This window comes from Spodoptera frugiperda, chromosome 6, assembly GCF_023101765.2.
Source record: "Spodoptera frugiperda isolate SF20-4 chromosome 6, AGI-APGP_CSIRO_Sfru_2.0, whole genome shotgun sequence".
NCBI classification, from domain to species: Eukaryota; Metazoa; Arthropoda; class Insecta; order Lepidoptera; family Noctuidae; genus Spodoptera; species Spodoptera frugiperda.
Window position 1 is genome coordinate 6,208,337 of NC_064217.1, and position 16,257 is coordinate 6,224,593.

General features: G+C 36.3%; 1 protein-coding gene across 1 annotated transcript; it reads left to right on the top strand.

Annotated features, from left to right (window-relative positions):
* The first annotated feature begins 101 nt into the window (after window positions 1-101).
* LOC118281914 (homeobox protein Nkx-2.2-like) lies at window positions 102-15,930 on the top strand. The gene is made up of 3 exons (XM_035602728.2): window positions 102-463; window positions 10,556-10,785; window positions 14,247-15,930. Exons 1-3 carry the CDS (start codon window positions 303-305, stop codon window positions 14,843-14,845), a joined length of 990 nt encoding a protein of 329 aa, XP_035458621.2. The 5' UTR covers window positions 102-302; the 3' UTR covers window positions 14,846-15,930.
* The last annotated feature ends 327 nt before the right edge of the window (window positions 15,931-16,257 follow it).

Sequence of the window (16,257 nt, forward strand, 5' to 3'; positions counted from 1 at the left end):
GCACGTACCTACATCGGCGATGTGACTTGTCACAGTGTGCGTACCTATTATAAAAGTCCCATATCGCAGGGGAAAGCTGTTAGATATGATAACGATACAATTTTATTGATAAGGACCGGTGAAGCATCGATCAGTCGATAGCTCGCAGTCCCTACATGGCTCGCGTCCGCACTAATCATACGTAATCTATAAAATAATTAAGCTTTTGTTATGAAATTCGCTTATCTGCAGTGATTTGAGAATTTAACTTTAATTTGTGTTTAGTGTAGAATTAGTTTGGATATCGTGGACGTTGTTAGTGTATGATGAGAATGATGGGTGAGGGCGAGATGGTGTACGGCGACTATTACAGCAACTATGATAACAACTGGTCCATCATACCGCCGGACTATGGCGCTGACCTGGCCTATCAAGTGCGTCAGCCACCCATAGAGGAAGACTACAAATACAATTCTTCTTATGCGTGAGTATTGATTTTTTTTTTCATTTGTTTATAGAGTCTTTGGCACTTTTCACTGAAAATGAAAAATCTTTCGTCTATAAAGTGCGGTGACTTTAATAATTAAAGGGACTCCCCGGTAATATGAGTTACGTCTCAAGTACGGCTTACTAAGCGAAGATTACATACATAAATATACTGTATACATCTACCTATATCTAGCATTCTATCAGTAAATACAAGTAAGGGCGATGTTTCAACCAGTCTCTTACCAATGTGCATGCATTTACGAAAACGAAGTGCATTGCTAGACAGCACGCGACCCCGACAATGTCGTTGAAAAATGTCTTGCGGAAGAATTTGACTGAGTGCGCTGAAATTGACTACGAGCGCGCTCAAACAACTTTATATCTTCCATCATGATATTCATGTTATTTTCTTTATTGAAACGAATTTTCTATACGAAGCCATATTACGGTGGAACGTTTGTTTTCGTGATTTTGCTTCTTTAACCGAGTATAGGTAAAATTGGGAAGGTATTATTTGTTATTGTTTTGCCAAAATGTAATACGTTAAGCGTCAACTTTTTATCTGTTATCAGTGTAACATTACTCCATTTCCTCTTATTATCTGTAAGGAAGAGAAATGCAATAAATCATATAAATATAAGTATAGGTTTATATTTTCTACATACTACCTGTATGCTACCTGTATGAATAAATTCCAGGAATAGACAAGACAGTAATCGCTACCGTATGGACTTCTGTACCTACGTACTTAAATAGATATCCATGTTTCGTAATAACAGGTGAATCATTTATTTTCATATATATTACACAAAACATGGGTGTGTACATCATGGAAAAATATTAAAGAAGCAGGGCAAGCTTTGGTACTGGTATAACACTTACTTCTTTCTAGGTTTTTGTCAGACTCCTGCTACTATTTCTGTAGTGTAACAAATCAAATAGCAAAGCTTAGCTATACGGAGCATGTCATGCACATTGTAGCGTTTAGTGTACGGCTCGGAACAACGTTTCGGTCGATCGGTTACGGTTCGCGTGCCGCACACTTATAGTCCCGTCGGCGATGAATCGGCGCACTGAGTACCATCGAGCTCGTAATCCACCAGCTGCTCGCTCTCCCATGCCTTCGTGGAGCCCTTAATTGGTTTGGAAACCCTCTTCGCAGGTTAGCGTGCTTTCACCCATTTAGGCTCAGTACGCCTAACCAGATTGCCATAACGAAATATTCGTGAAACCATCGACCTACTCTATTCACTCGCAAAGCCGTAGAACTTGGATAAAGGAGTTGCTCCAGCCATAAATTCGCTTTAAGTATCATAGGTGCTGACTGACGTGTTGCCGGCTGTCGTTTGTTTCTTTTTCCACCGACTAATGTAGGTCACGAGCCACGAATGCGGTGATTTATGTTTATTACTCTAATATGCGAACTTAATACCCTTGAACTTACATTTCTGTAGCCACATTTCGCAGTTCATAAAGTCAGGTATTATACAAAAGTTGTCGTGTAATTTGTTGACATTGTGCTGTTTAACTCCGGTAATGGTAGCTGGTTAGTTTGGTCATAAGGTAATTTTTTCTCGCGGGCTCGTCGGCGCTTGGTACGAAGCGCGCGACTCCTCAATACGATATTCTACTTTTATACAAATTACATTTCTATCGTGCTTACTATCAACCCCCATTATTTTATCATTAACCGATGCAAATATAAAACGATCGTCTTTTTATTTTCAGTGACTAATTCACGAAGTAATTTATTTTGTACCATGTATCATTTGTTGAAAATCCGGTTTTACTTATTGGTAATGATTTCTATGATTGATGCAATAGATAGAAATATAAAGAAACATACGCAGACGCAGTTGATGAGTGGGCTTTAATAATGAATGATTCATTAACCATACGGGGCGTAATAGATTACGAGCTCACATCTAGCTACGTGAGTACACCTGGCCAATTCTGTTTACTTGATCAATTCCTCTTAAACAGATATTGAACTGAAATCCTATGTGAAATACCAAAAAAATATAATTTTAACATTAGAACTTAAGACGGGATATTTACCATGTTTCGTAATGACTATGAGTTTCCGATATTTCGGCACTGTTGCAAAATGTTCTAAATATCGGAAACTCATAGACATTAATAAACATGGTAAATAACCCGTCTTAAGTTCTAGTGTTAGTGTTAGTGACCATGTCAGCTTAAAAACAAATATATTTTCGTAAATAATTACATTTTAACTTAAGAAATCATTTAACAAATACATAATACATTAAGCCTGTACTAGAGGTAACCTTTCATGCGATGATGAGGTGTACTCAATTATTTATATTCAAAATTATAATTGTGATTAATATGTGGGCGAACATTTGTTGGGTGGGAGATTACAATGTGTTTTAGTACAGCGGAGTGGCTAGTGACCCGTGTAACAGAGGGCTATTGCACCTGCCTCCCTCCCCTCACAAATCTGGCCTCGCAGCTTACCTCTTCATTGTAGTATATTCAAAATCATCGAGAAAATACATCCAGTACCTATTTAGGGCTTAAAATTACTTTTCTCTGTGAGATTAATTTAAATGTTGATATTTTACTCAGAGCTAGGTGGTTTCCGCAATTTTGTTTTATTGTTCACCTGATAGATTAATTTAAAACAATAGACAAGTATTGATTTCTTTTCTTACAGATGATGTTTCTTCGTTATCTAACATACGAACAATCCAATTAACCTATAATGTTTCTGATATCCAATAGAAACAGCATAAGTCTTATAAGTCTTTCTTACAAGATTTTATATTCCAATCCATTACCACAAATTAACGTAATATTTGATTTTGGTTGTAGTAAATTGACTTCTGATTGGTATATTTTATTGGTATTACAATATTACTCTGCTTCAAGAAGGAATATTAATAGCATTTGCGAGAATTTTACGATCTTTAGTGTTTGAGCAAATCAATGCCTCGGTCACTATTTTGCTGTCGCTCGCGTAGGTGTCGGCGACAGTTTTCCTCTCACCGACTGGCAACTATTCAGAAATAATTTTAGCTGTATTGTTACTTAATAATGTCATTTTGTAGCTAACTAGTATATAGTATATGTAGTTCTAAAATAGAATGTCTGCGTTGGATACTAGGCGGAGTCTGGAACTATCTTGATGTGTCCCTATTATCAACATAATGCTCAATGTTACTTACTGTTAAAGAATAAAAGGTACACAACTACAGCTTTGGCGTTGAATATACATACATATTATATATTGCTACTAGGGTAGATATGACTAATTTTTATTTTAATGTCCGTTTCTAGATTATTTTAAAACTACACATGTTATTTTTATTTTCTTACGGAAGCAAATACTTTCGAAGATATATCCATTTGAAATATCGTGTGAGGTTACTTCTAGGTACATTTTTTACGTAGAAATGACGTATTAGTCTCCCACTTTGATTCGTTTTATCTAAGTATTGTTACATTATATGACAAAATAAAAAAATACCTGTTTAATATTTTTCACTACCTGACTAACAGACTAAATAGATTTATAACTTTTATAGCCTGCCATTATCCCTATTAAATTATTAAAAAATACAAACCATCTATAAGATTACTGTATACTACACTCACATGTAGCGATGAGCGCGCACCCGATTGTAACGATAGATTTAAAAACTCATTCTCAATAAGTCAATTAAACATTTCGTGAGCTGCACGCCACTTAGGGGTCCGCTTCAATATAAATAATTGCTCTTTGTTATTGCTGCGCTTTCACGGGGTATCATGCTCTTTACCCTACCAAGTTTAGTTTAGTTTTAGATGGGTTGGGTATAAAATGCTTGAAAGTGGTTCGTCTGATAAGAAAATTTATATAATATTGACGTTAGTTCTAATACTATAACGGAGTTTCTGCTATTGGCTTATTGGACAAAATATACAAAATAGCTACCAATAAGTATAGACTCCACGTTCTTATTGGTCGGAAATTGTGAACATTTTTTTAATAAACAAGAATGCTATATCAATAATTTATTGTTTTAGAAACTATTTATCATCATACTATATATTATTATGTATTGATATATTCGTAGATGAGCACTGTGATGAAGCTGAAAAAACAAGGACATCATTTCCGTTCTGTTTAACACATTGAAAGCCACCACGGCTTTCACCGGTGACCGACGGTGATTTGCCTTCAACAGTTTTCTATTGGCAGTCAAAGACTTAACTTACTACGAGCTACGCGCTACGTGCTACGCGGTAACAATTTGACATACCTTCCGGCCAGTTTTATAACCTATCGGTTGAATTGGCTACAAGAGACAATTTTGACATAAGCTAATTTATATGAGAATGATGCCCAGTATACATAGGTACGTGTAACTTTCCCGAACCTTAAAGGAATTAAAATATGTGATATTATATTATTTTGAACTTTAGATTAACTATAGAGACCCATTTGCATAAACCACATAAACTAATACCACACACAATAACAATAGGTTAATTCTAGTTCGTCATAGAACAAATTAACACTTTTTTTTCTATTTATTATTTTAGGGGATTTTTGTCCATATGGATACGTCAACCCTATCGTACCTTACTAACTAATTTACACCAAATAGGTATAGAATAAGCTAACACTTTAAAGGTTAGAAACAGATGTTTGGCATTAAGTACCTCACTTAGTTAAACAATGGGCGTTAAACAACAAAGAAGAAACTTCATTGTGTTGCCTTAAGCTTTTTTTGTGTACCTGTAAATGAACCTATAGGTTTCATTCAACCTTTCGGCTTCTTTAAATAATGAATTCTTATCTAAACTATGATATAGTTACAAATCACCTTTATTTAATTAATATTAATCTAACATTAAATCACTACATAGTATAAAACAAAGTCGCTATTTTTGTCTGTTTGTCTGTATGCTTAAATATTTAAAATTACGCAACGGATTTTGATGCGGTTTTTTGTAATAGGTAGAGTGATTCAAGAGGAAGGTTTATGTGTATAATACAGGCATAATATATCACCAATGCACCCATGCGAAGCTGAGGCGGGTCGCTAGTAAATAATAACATTAAAATGATTTTTTCCTTACAATTTTTGTCTGTCTGTCTGTTAGTTTTGGCCAATCTCTGAAATGGTTGGACAGATTCTGACGGGACTTTAATTGGCATGTAGCTGATGTACAAAGGAGTAGGCTATTTACCCGACTGCGCCAGAAGGAGGTTTATGTTTTTCGAGAGTATGTATGTATGTATGTATAATTGTTTGGCACGCTCTGCAGCCTAAACGGCTTGATGGATTTTGGCTTGAGAGGTGTCGTTAGATTCGTATTTACTGTGAGAGTGACACTGGATATGTCAAAATAGGTAAAAAAACAAAATGGCGGATTTTTGGCGCCAAATTCGAATATTGCTCACTCTCTAGCCAGAACGACTCGATGGATTTCAGCTTGATAGGGGTCGTTTGATTCATATTTACTGTGAGAATGACACTAGATACTTATAATTATCAAAATATAAAAATAATAAAACTAAAAGTAAAATAAAATAAGGTAATTTAAAAAAATAAAAATCCCGACTGCGTTTCTTCATAATATGAAAATGAAAAAACCCTAAAACAAGAAAGTCATCGTAAAATTGAAGCAGTCGGGACCCATTCTAAATATGAAGACTTAGTGAGGCTAGCTGGCTTTCTAGAATGGGTCCCGACTGCTTCAATTTTACGATGACTTTCTTGTTTTAGGGTTTTTTCATTTTCATATTATGAAGAAACGCAGTCGGGTTTTTTAGTTTTTTAAATTACCTTATTTTATTTTATTTTAATTTAGTAGAAAATCGAATACCCATTTGAAAAATGTGACTGTGTTATCTTTTAGTCGTATGGTACTTTTTGATATTTCAACTAATGCACAAGCCTAGGATTCCGGCGAATAATGTAACTTAATAAAATTTTCAATTTATTATAGCATAGTTATAATATGTATAACTTATATCAAAAAATGTATTTAGTTATAAATTCAATTTTTTTTTTGATAAAAACATATATCAGCTAGATATTATTGTGTTATTTACAATACGAACCCCATGAAACCCAAAAAAATAAGTTATTTATTAAAATTACATTTTTTAAACGGTTTTATTTAGCTTACCTTGTTTGTTTGGGTCAAATTTAGTAATTGAAATTTCACCCCTTCCTGACGACAGATCGATCTGATATTTGGTACACACTCCTAATTTTTATGACCACACATTAAAACCGTTTAACATAAAAAATAATATTATGTATTACTTGTATCTAATAATATTGTAGGCGCATCTAACAAATGAAAGCCAAAATTTTAACAAATTCGCGTTTTATTATCTATATATTTATTTATAACACTCTAAAATTATATTTTTAAATATTACTTATAAAAATAAAAAACAAAATAACATTTAAAAATATAAAAATAGGAGCCGACCAGTAGCGGGAGCATGGTCCAAGCTACCGGTGGTTAGGGCTCCAAAGACAGAAACCTCCTCACAATACGTGCCGTTTCGAGGAGTACTGCCTTCTGCATCAGGCCCTTGATCCATCCGCCTAACCCCAGCCTCCTAAGGTGGTTGTCGAGGCTGTTGGGTATTAATCCGTTGGCCGACACGACTATCGGCACAACGATAGCCGAATCCACATTCCACATGTCGACAACCTCGTGAGCCAAGTCAAGATATTTTATAACAAAATCGTGTTTTTATCATTAGTTGGCGCCATTGTTTTGCTTAAAAAATCCCCAATTGCACATCTGTAACTTGTAAAACAAACTGCCGATATTGTTTAAACAATACTTGTAGTTCTTTCTCTGAGAACCTTAACATTATATAGAAACCAGCATAAAAATCTTTTTATTTAATCCTAATATGTAGCAACTTATGAAGTACTAAAGTAGAATGCTTTATTGGATCTTTCGATTTTTGAAAACTCTTAGTCACGTTCAGAATCTTGATCAAAAGTGGATATTACATTGTAGATGCACACCTTTACCTATTTAAGGGAGATAGATTTTGCTATTAATACAAATTACTGAGGTACCTTATCCTTATCCGACTATCAAGCAAAGGGTTTCGGTTTTGTCTCCAGGGTTCTATAAAGAACTTATTGGGTGTGTCGAATTACGTTAATAACATAGGATTTTGATATTGCTCCATGTTTGGCTTCTAATTACTAAATACTCATTAAGCAATAATTTACAAAAATGCTAACGACTCTTGCGACGGAATCGTTTGATACTTTTCGAATAGAAGTATAGTGTAAAAATCTAATTGTATGAATACATCATACAATTAGATTTTTAGTTCATGAACTAAAAATCTTTTCCGTCGGCTAAATCAGATTTATATTTAATGTTATGTATTTCTATTTCGATTTACCTCCAGCCCCTCTACTTAATAAGTTTTTTTTTCTAATTTTCTTATGAACTTAAATTATTATTTGTTATTTTTGGACTAATTTATTAAGGTTTTACTGAGATACTAATCTAGTTCAGTTTGTTATGGTAGCATCAGAAAGCTTAATAGAAGTGAACATAAGTGACCTTTGGTATATACAGGATTATAAAAAAAAATTGCATGTTAATTTCTACATTTAATAAAACACCTTTATACTTTTTCAAATAGAGAATTCCTGCCATTAATTTTTTTTAGCTCAAGTAAATTTTATTGTCTTTCATTCTAAAACCTTTCTTTTTTCAAATTTCAAGTTCCAACATGTGGCCAGTAATACCAATATCGGCTTTTAAGTGACTATTGAAACAAAAACTTCTTTGTAATAAATGAAGGAAGAACAATTGGTGCGCACACGTGCAAGTCATAAACTGATAACAGTGGCGTCCTCTACCTGTTTGTGGAACACTATTGTCTACTTTCAATTCTTTCAATGCGCTAAGTACTGCAAACTGCAACATGTGCAAGAGATTTGTCGGCGACCCATCTAATGTTTAAGATGTTCTAAAGAAATTAGCTTTGCCAACCGTTTGTTAGTCACGTAGGTACTTATTCAAAAGTTAATGGTAGTTTGAAGTCTTTTAAATAAAATTCTGTTGTAGAATTGAGTATCTGTACTTAAATGATATAAAATTCAGTTTTACAACAGTTCAAAGTTAATCCATACTGTGAAATATTGTGACATTAAAATTTTATTTCAAAGAAATACGATCATAAAAGGAGAGTGTTAAAAGTCTACAAAAGTATAAAAAATATGAACTACTATTGTAAAAAGCTACAATTGAATAAAGAGGTATTTCAAATAAGTAAACGAAATCCCTAAATACACTGTGAACTACGTGTTGGTACAAAAAATCATTTCAAATATTTTGCTAACATCAGCTTACATGGGCTTATTAAAACACTCTAAATGAAAATCGTTATCCGGGCATTTGGAGCGGCGTCCATAACGAACCCGGCCTCAACAATGGGCTTAATGCTCGCACTCATTACAAAAAGCGACATAACATAACGCGCTACGTCGAAAGCTCCTCTATTCAAAGTGTATACTCCAGTTTTTTTTGTTGGGAAGGCTTCGGCCGCCGTGCGATTGGCTGACGGGAATCCCGCCCAGTCGGCGGCGCGTCGCTATTGGCGGAGGTCAGTGGAGCACCCTCGAGGCTAGTCCGGAGCTGAGTAGGCTGTCGAGGCACGAGGGCGGCGCGGGGTGTTCTTCACCCCGAGCACCACTCGAGGGTTGTTTAGTGCGGACGCGGCGTCGCAAGGCGCAGCACGTGTTCTCGCGAGTGTAGCTACAGCCGTCAACATTATCCCGAAAGCGAGTTCTCCCGGTCGGGAGATGAAGTGCGAGGAGGGCGAGAGTGCGCGGTCACCGCCGCCGCTGCTGCCGCCGGCATCCCTGCTGGCCTGGAGCCCCATCCTGCTGCCACCCTGGGGCCCAGCCTTCTTGCCAGCGCTATATCCAGCAGCTTTCCGATCCGCGTTTCCCGGGTGAGATACGGATTCGTGATTGTAATTAGTGAATCAAAGTGATCAGTGATTATTGACGTATAATATAAAAGAGTTAATGTAAAAAAATATTAGGTTTAAATATTTCACGCTATTTTGCAAAATGAAGGTTTTAATCAATTTATTTTTAGATATTTGTTAAGTAGTTGTAAGTATACCGTAAAAGTTAGGCTAATTATACATTAACCAAGTCCACCTACCGTCGGTTCTATGCTCGAACACTACATGTCCGTTCCACTTGTCTCGCACCATATTATTATAATCCTCGTTTCGAAGTATCGTGATCGTGACATTCCTTGTGATAGTTTTTGCACCTCTCTTAGTGAGAGGTTGTTAATAGTGTTGTTTACAACCTGCAGGCTGTTATAAGAGCCGCCATTGATCGCGTCACGTCCGGGCCTCGGTCGCGGGAACTCAGGCTACATGTAACACTGATTGACACAGCATTTGGTACTCTCGTGCAATGTAAAGAAACCTTCCATTATTCAGGTCACGTATTCTCGAGAGGTGCTCTCCGACAATAATAGACGGATTGATGGAATTTCAAATGTTTTCTTTCAATTATACACCATCAAGACTTGTCGCTTCTTAAGATGACGTGAGTTTTCGAGTTAAACATTGTGTGCTCGACAACTTTGTGAATTGGTTGAATGGATAGTTTTTTTTAAGTACATGGTTGTAGTATAGCTTTTAGTAGGCGTGCGAATACTATGTCGGTATCGTAGGCTCAAAAAATCTTAAACATTTCTATGTTTAAGATTTTTTCAGAATTTTCAGTGTTTCTCTGAAATTTTATCTTTTCTTTTTTATATTAAATTTATAGTAGTATTTTCAATACATAAGTTTTTGTCATCGTTGGCTCGAAGCTTTAGGAAAAAGTGGACAAAGTTCAAGTAGTGCGCGTTTAAATCTTTTCTTCATAAAAGTGCAATTAATTAGGCAAGCGTATTTACGTCGATTATTAAGTGTTTTAGGCCCATTTATTTATAATTATAATCAGTACTATCTTCTATTCTTTATTTATGTTACAGAAGTATGTATTATAATTATAGTTTTGTTTCCATAATTCATGAAAAATAATGTGAATTTTCTTTGTCGCAGGTTGTTGGATAGTATGAAAATGCCGGGACAGCGGCCCGGTTTCCAGATCTCGGATATATTAGGGTTGAACGAGGGTAAAGGGTTGGAGCCAGCCCCAGCGCCCGGGACCCTCGGCGGGTGCTCCCTGGAGCTGCCACCATACGCGCCGCCCCACCACCCCTACTCACACGAACTGTTGAGGCACCACCAGCCCTGGCTGTCTCTAGATCACCACGATGGACATAACAGCTGTAAGTATATTTATCATAGTCATTTTATGCCGTCGGTAATTGTAGTTATTTAATTCTATTCTGTGAGACTTTTCTTCATTGTGGAAAGAAAAGTGTTTAGGTGCATACAGCAATGTGACCAGTCAGTCATAGACTTTTTTAAACGTTGTTAAGCATTTTTTTTATAATGAACTTATTTTTGGATACAATATAATAATTAAATATAAGCAATACTATTTTATTTTAATAAAAAATAATTGCTTAAGCTTAACGCGGCTGTAGGTAGAGTATCCGTCGGCATTTCTTCAATCGGAAATTCTTTATTGTAACATTTGATGCTTAAATAATATTAATTCTCGTTTCATCTTCTCTTATCTTCACTAGAGTTAAAAGTAAACTAACAACAAGGACTTACTTTAAATAATACTTCACTGAAACTGAATCACATTCACAAGTATCGAAATTGTCGCGTAAAGTTTAGTGCAAACAGTATCTAGTGTTGATCTAACTTTTATAATTGAAGGGCTTATACGTAACGATGCTTCATTCAAGTTATTAGCTTTCGATGCAAAGTGGCCCAATAAATACTATTCTAGTATTCTTTATTAAGTGCTCCTACTGGCTATGGAGTACTGAAACCATATTATTTGCTACTAACTCTTGTTTGTTGAGTGTTCATTTACGTTTGTTTACTATGAGCGTACACGTTTTATCATTCATATAGGTTTTTGAAGGAGCTGAATACTGAAATGCTACTAAATTTTAAGTTGCACTTAAATATCGTTCTATCTCTGTCATTTTATAAAGAATTGATAGGGACAGAACTAGTTTTGAGAGCGTTTTAAAATTGAGTAGCGTTTGAGTATTCAGACATTAGCGCCTGTTTCACCGCCTTCATATAAGTACCCGATAAACTTATGTGACAGATAGTTCATACAAATTACGTTCTTAATTCAAATTTATCTGAGACATAGCGGCTATCCAGTCATTGTGAAAGAAGTCCTTACTAGAGTTGTAACATACAAGCTATAATTAGTTCGAAAGTCATCGTCAGTGTATATGTTAAAATGCCATAATACATCGTGATAAATGAAGTTATTATAATAATTTAATTGCGATGAAATACACCTTATTGTACATTACGGCCTACTCAGATGAGGATTTGTCCGACGGACTTGACTTGAGTTTGTGACGAGCCTACTGATAAAAATTCTGAATTGGGTTTTTCGACTATTGAAAAAAAAAAATCTAAACAAATCGTGGTTTCATTCAGTCGATCGATTTCATCTATGAATTCATACAGTAGGTATTTGCTACGAATTGTTTTCAAATAATATTTGTAATACTTCCAAACATACGTGTAAAGATGTGTAGTAACAGATTATCAGGCGGATAAGATTATCGAATTCGTACAGCCTTAGTTACCAGTTTACGAAGTCGTCATCTTTTGAGATATTTCTGTCCGGAGATATATTATGATAAAAGGGTATCAGTTGGACCTCCATAACATTGCAGCGTGATGAATGACGTGTATACTTTGTATCAGTATTTTATCCATAATCTACAAACAAATAGTATTAACAAAATATGATAGTATTTTTCCATGGATTTTGAGGCCATGTACTTGCTTGGTGCAGATTGTTTTTCTTTTATTGCTTTCTTTCAGTCCGAAAGATAGACTCTTCTGACACATTGTCATTAGTTGTTCTTAAGATCGAAGGAAGACTTTAATGTTGATGGATTAGGTAGAATATTAATAGAACAGAAATATAAAACATTTGTTGTACCGACGCGACGATCGGTCAATTCCAATCCCAGCAAGACAAACTAAATCCTATCTATCAGGCATTTATCTCGGAATATTGTCATCTCCGAATTATCGTACACAAATAAGTTGACCCACTCGAAACTAATGTGTATTCGGTAGCTATTGGAGAGGCCGAGATTATTTTTTGAAATGCTCCTTCATTCAAGTGCCTTCAACCGCTAATCTGGTGTTGTCATTAATTATTTTTATCGCTTATCGAACACTTTCGGCTCATTCTATATGTACTTGTGCATTGGATTGCTTGTAACGCCTATTCTATCTGGCGTTGATTGATTGGCTTTTTGAGAGTTTTAGTGGCTCATTACCATCGATGTTGTCCATTCAAATATCTATTGAAGTGGGCGCTTCGACCGTGTGAAAGTTTTAGATGATTATGATGATGATTAGCATAAAAGTAGCACCCTCACTAAGTACGTTTGCTTTTTTCTGATCTTGTAAACGCTATTTAATTACAATAGTAGTAAGAACTTTTGCTATTGAAATAATTTACAAATGATAAGAACCAACATATATCTCGATAAGTTAAACACTTTCCGATTCTCGATACATTCGAGTAAATCCAAATCGATGTCAGCGGATATTGCAATGGATTCCAAAATAAATAAAATCTCATGAGTCTTAAATGGGGTTGTATACAGTTCACGCCCTGTGGGGTAATTTGGGGGTAGCTACCAGTGATTGTTTGGCGTGAGGGGTGAGACGTGGAACGAATTTGTCACCAATAGATGGTGATGGGGCTGGGAGCCAGCTGTCGGGCTATCAATTACACCATGTTTGCGGCTGTTAGGGATGCTATTTGTTCTTTATTCGATGACAGTTATAGATTTTATTGTGTCGACTTCCATTTACAAAGGTAGCATGCAATATGGACGCGACTTCCCTGTTTCGCGTGATTGATGAATGTTTAGGATTGATGCAATGGATTTTAATTTCCGTTATTGTTGTATTTGTTTGTTTTATAAAATTTTGCAGTACTTATAGATTTTTTCTTTAGTTTATTTTTGATTTTGTAGTATTTAGGGATTTATTTTTATTTACGTACTTTTGAAAGTAATATTGAATAAAGCGTCTCGTAAGCTTATTGCAGTGTCACAGAGTAACCCACTAAGTTGGGAGATAAAGAGAATCCGTGACTCGATACTTTTATTAAATTTCCTGGGTGCGCTTATGAAGGTAAGCAGGACGATCGTTGAACAAAAGCTGGCAGCTGGCAGGGGTGGGTGTGGCACCCTACCCCCTGCCCCCCCCTCCCTGCCGCGCGAACATCCCCAGTGTCCACCACGCCCAGCCGAGCTCCCGCCCGCCCGTATTATCATATCCGTGTGAAACAACTAAACGTTCGAGGGGTGAATACTGAACAATGTTGTATTTGCTGCGATTTTTTTCACATCCCATTATTTGTTGGAACATGGCATTCAGTTACAGTTAAATAGAGCGTCACCCTCGAAGAGATTAAGTGGCTCGGATGAGAGTGTTGGGAACAGGCGACCGAGTTTTATTAAATTATTTTATTGCTAGTCGTTTAATAAACCCTTTAAAGCTTAGTTAAGAATAGGCATGCAGAATAATTAACATGTAGAATAATCATTAATTTCCTAGTTTATGCATATAAAGCAATTGACAATTTATTAATAAACATTTTCTTTTGTCATAGGTGTTGTGGGTCAACAAGCTAGTCCGGACAGCACATCTCGTGCTTCGGAGTTATCGTACGTGGGGCCGCCAGCCTCCTCCCCGCCCGTGACGGACGTGCGCCACGAGCACGAGCACGAGCACGACGACGACCACGACATCGACCACGACGATGAACACGACCACGAACCGACCGTGAACCCCGGCTCCGACAGCCTCGCACACAAGAAACGTAAGCGACGAGTACTCTTCTCAAAGGCACAAACTTACGAACTAGAGCGACGCTTCCGTCAGCAGAGGTACCTATCAGCCCCAGAGAGGGAACACCTCGCCAGCTTGATACGGCTGACGCCAACACAGGTGAAGATATGGTTCCAGAACCACAGGTACAAGACTAAGAGGGCTGTTCAGGAGAAGGGGGCTCACGATTTGAATGTAGGAGGGTTGAACTCTCCGCGGCGAGTAGCTGTACCGGTGCTAGTGAAGGATGGCAGGCCATGTGTTGGCAAACCTGACGGTCTGCCGCCGCTGGGCATGTCCCTACCACCGTACCACCAGTCCATGCATCACCAGCCGCCAGTCAGTAGCCACGCTCCCCAGGGCGGCGGCTGCTGGTGGTGAAATGTACCATCAATACAAACTGAGTGTTAAGTGATATACTAGTCCATGTGTCGCACTTTGCAAAATTCGGTTTACATCACAGTGTGTTCTTAACACGGTGTACAGCACCATTATGCAGGTTTTACCTAAAAAGTACAAAACGTTTACTTACCTACAGTTCCATTATTTACATTTAGTAGACAAGATTTTTCCACAATTTAATGCTATGTGCAAGTTTCTTGCATTATAATGAATTAGTTTTGTTTCTTTATTTATATTACATTCCATTGAATACGAGTAACACACCGAATTTTCCAAATGCGGCTTTAAAATTATGAGCAGATGTTTCGTAGTTGTCATTATGAAATTGATTGTTAAAAGTATTGTTCAATTCAAATAGTAACTCGAATACGACGAAGTACATATATTCGTACTTAGATTGGAAATTTTAAGGTATCTGGAGTTCCTACTTATTTGTAATATAATTATGTCTAATGTTAATGAGTCAAGGGGAATTATCTGCTGCGATGTGTGAGCGCTCTTAGTGTAGGAGCTCTTGACTTGACTTCGGCGCTCTTAAGCGCTCATTGTGATCATCATGCATTCCATTTTGATTGGAGTTTGTATATTTGTGTAAAAACCTGTGTCACGTTTAGCTAAGTAATTTTATTATATGAGAAATGACCAGATTTTATCAGAATGCAATATCTAGTTGTAAGTTTCAGTATTATCATAGTCGAATATGTCTAGTTGATAGCTATTTATGTATATTCAAATGAAAGTTTTATATTATCGTACGTGTACACGTATGGCTATAGAATTAGTTATTGGTAAATGTATATTGTGTATATACTTGTGTGGTTAGTTACCGAGAATATGAAGTATTCCCGCGCGCTATAGAAACTATGTTATCTATGATGTTAGTAGAAGATAGTTATAATAAATACATATTCACTACTTACCTAGTAGTTCATACATATTCTAACATCCATAATGAATTGTCACAAGTGTTTAAGATTGTCCCTCCCATCATAGTTAGCCCGATATTGTAAAAATGTGTTATATATAAATTATTATCAAAATACATATTAAAATGATTGAAAGAACTTTATCGATTTTCCTTTCATGCCCTCTAAAAGTGAAAACCTACGCTGCTCGGCTGTCGTAATGCCTATTGAATCAAAAACAGCTGAATTAAGCTTTAATATTTTCAGGTGAACTATTCCCAAAATGTATTCGATAACACTGCATAATTTTCTTTAAGAATATTGCAAAATGATATTAGGTAAAACTTGTTCCGGAGCTGCGGACTACCTAGCGAGTTTACCGGGGCTCCGGCTCGAAAAGTAGGAACGGGGTGGTTTTTTTAGTCAGTAACAGAAGACATCGATTTTCCCCCTTAAAATAAGGTAAAACTTGTATTGTATTTCAAT

Excerpts from the sequence above, each read along its gene's own strand:
- LOC118281914 (XM_035602728.2), top strand. The coding sequence starts at position 303 with ATGATGAGAATGATGGGTGAGGGCGAGATGGTGTACGGCGACTATTAC. Across the intron at positions 464-10,555 it reads AAATACAATTCTTCTTATGC|GTTGTTGGATAGTATGAAAA; the intron begins GTGAGTATTGAT and ends TCTTTGTCGCAG. Across the intron at positions 10,786-14,246 it reads CCACGATGGACATAACAGCT|GTGTTGTGGGTCAACAAGCT; the intron begins GTAAGTATATTT and ends CTTTTGTCATAG.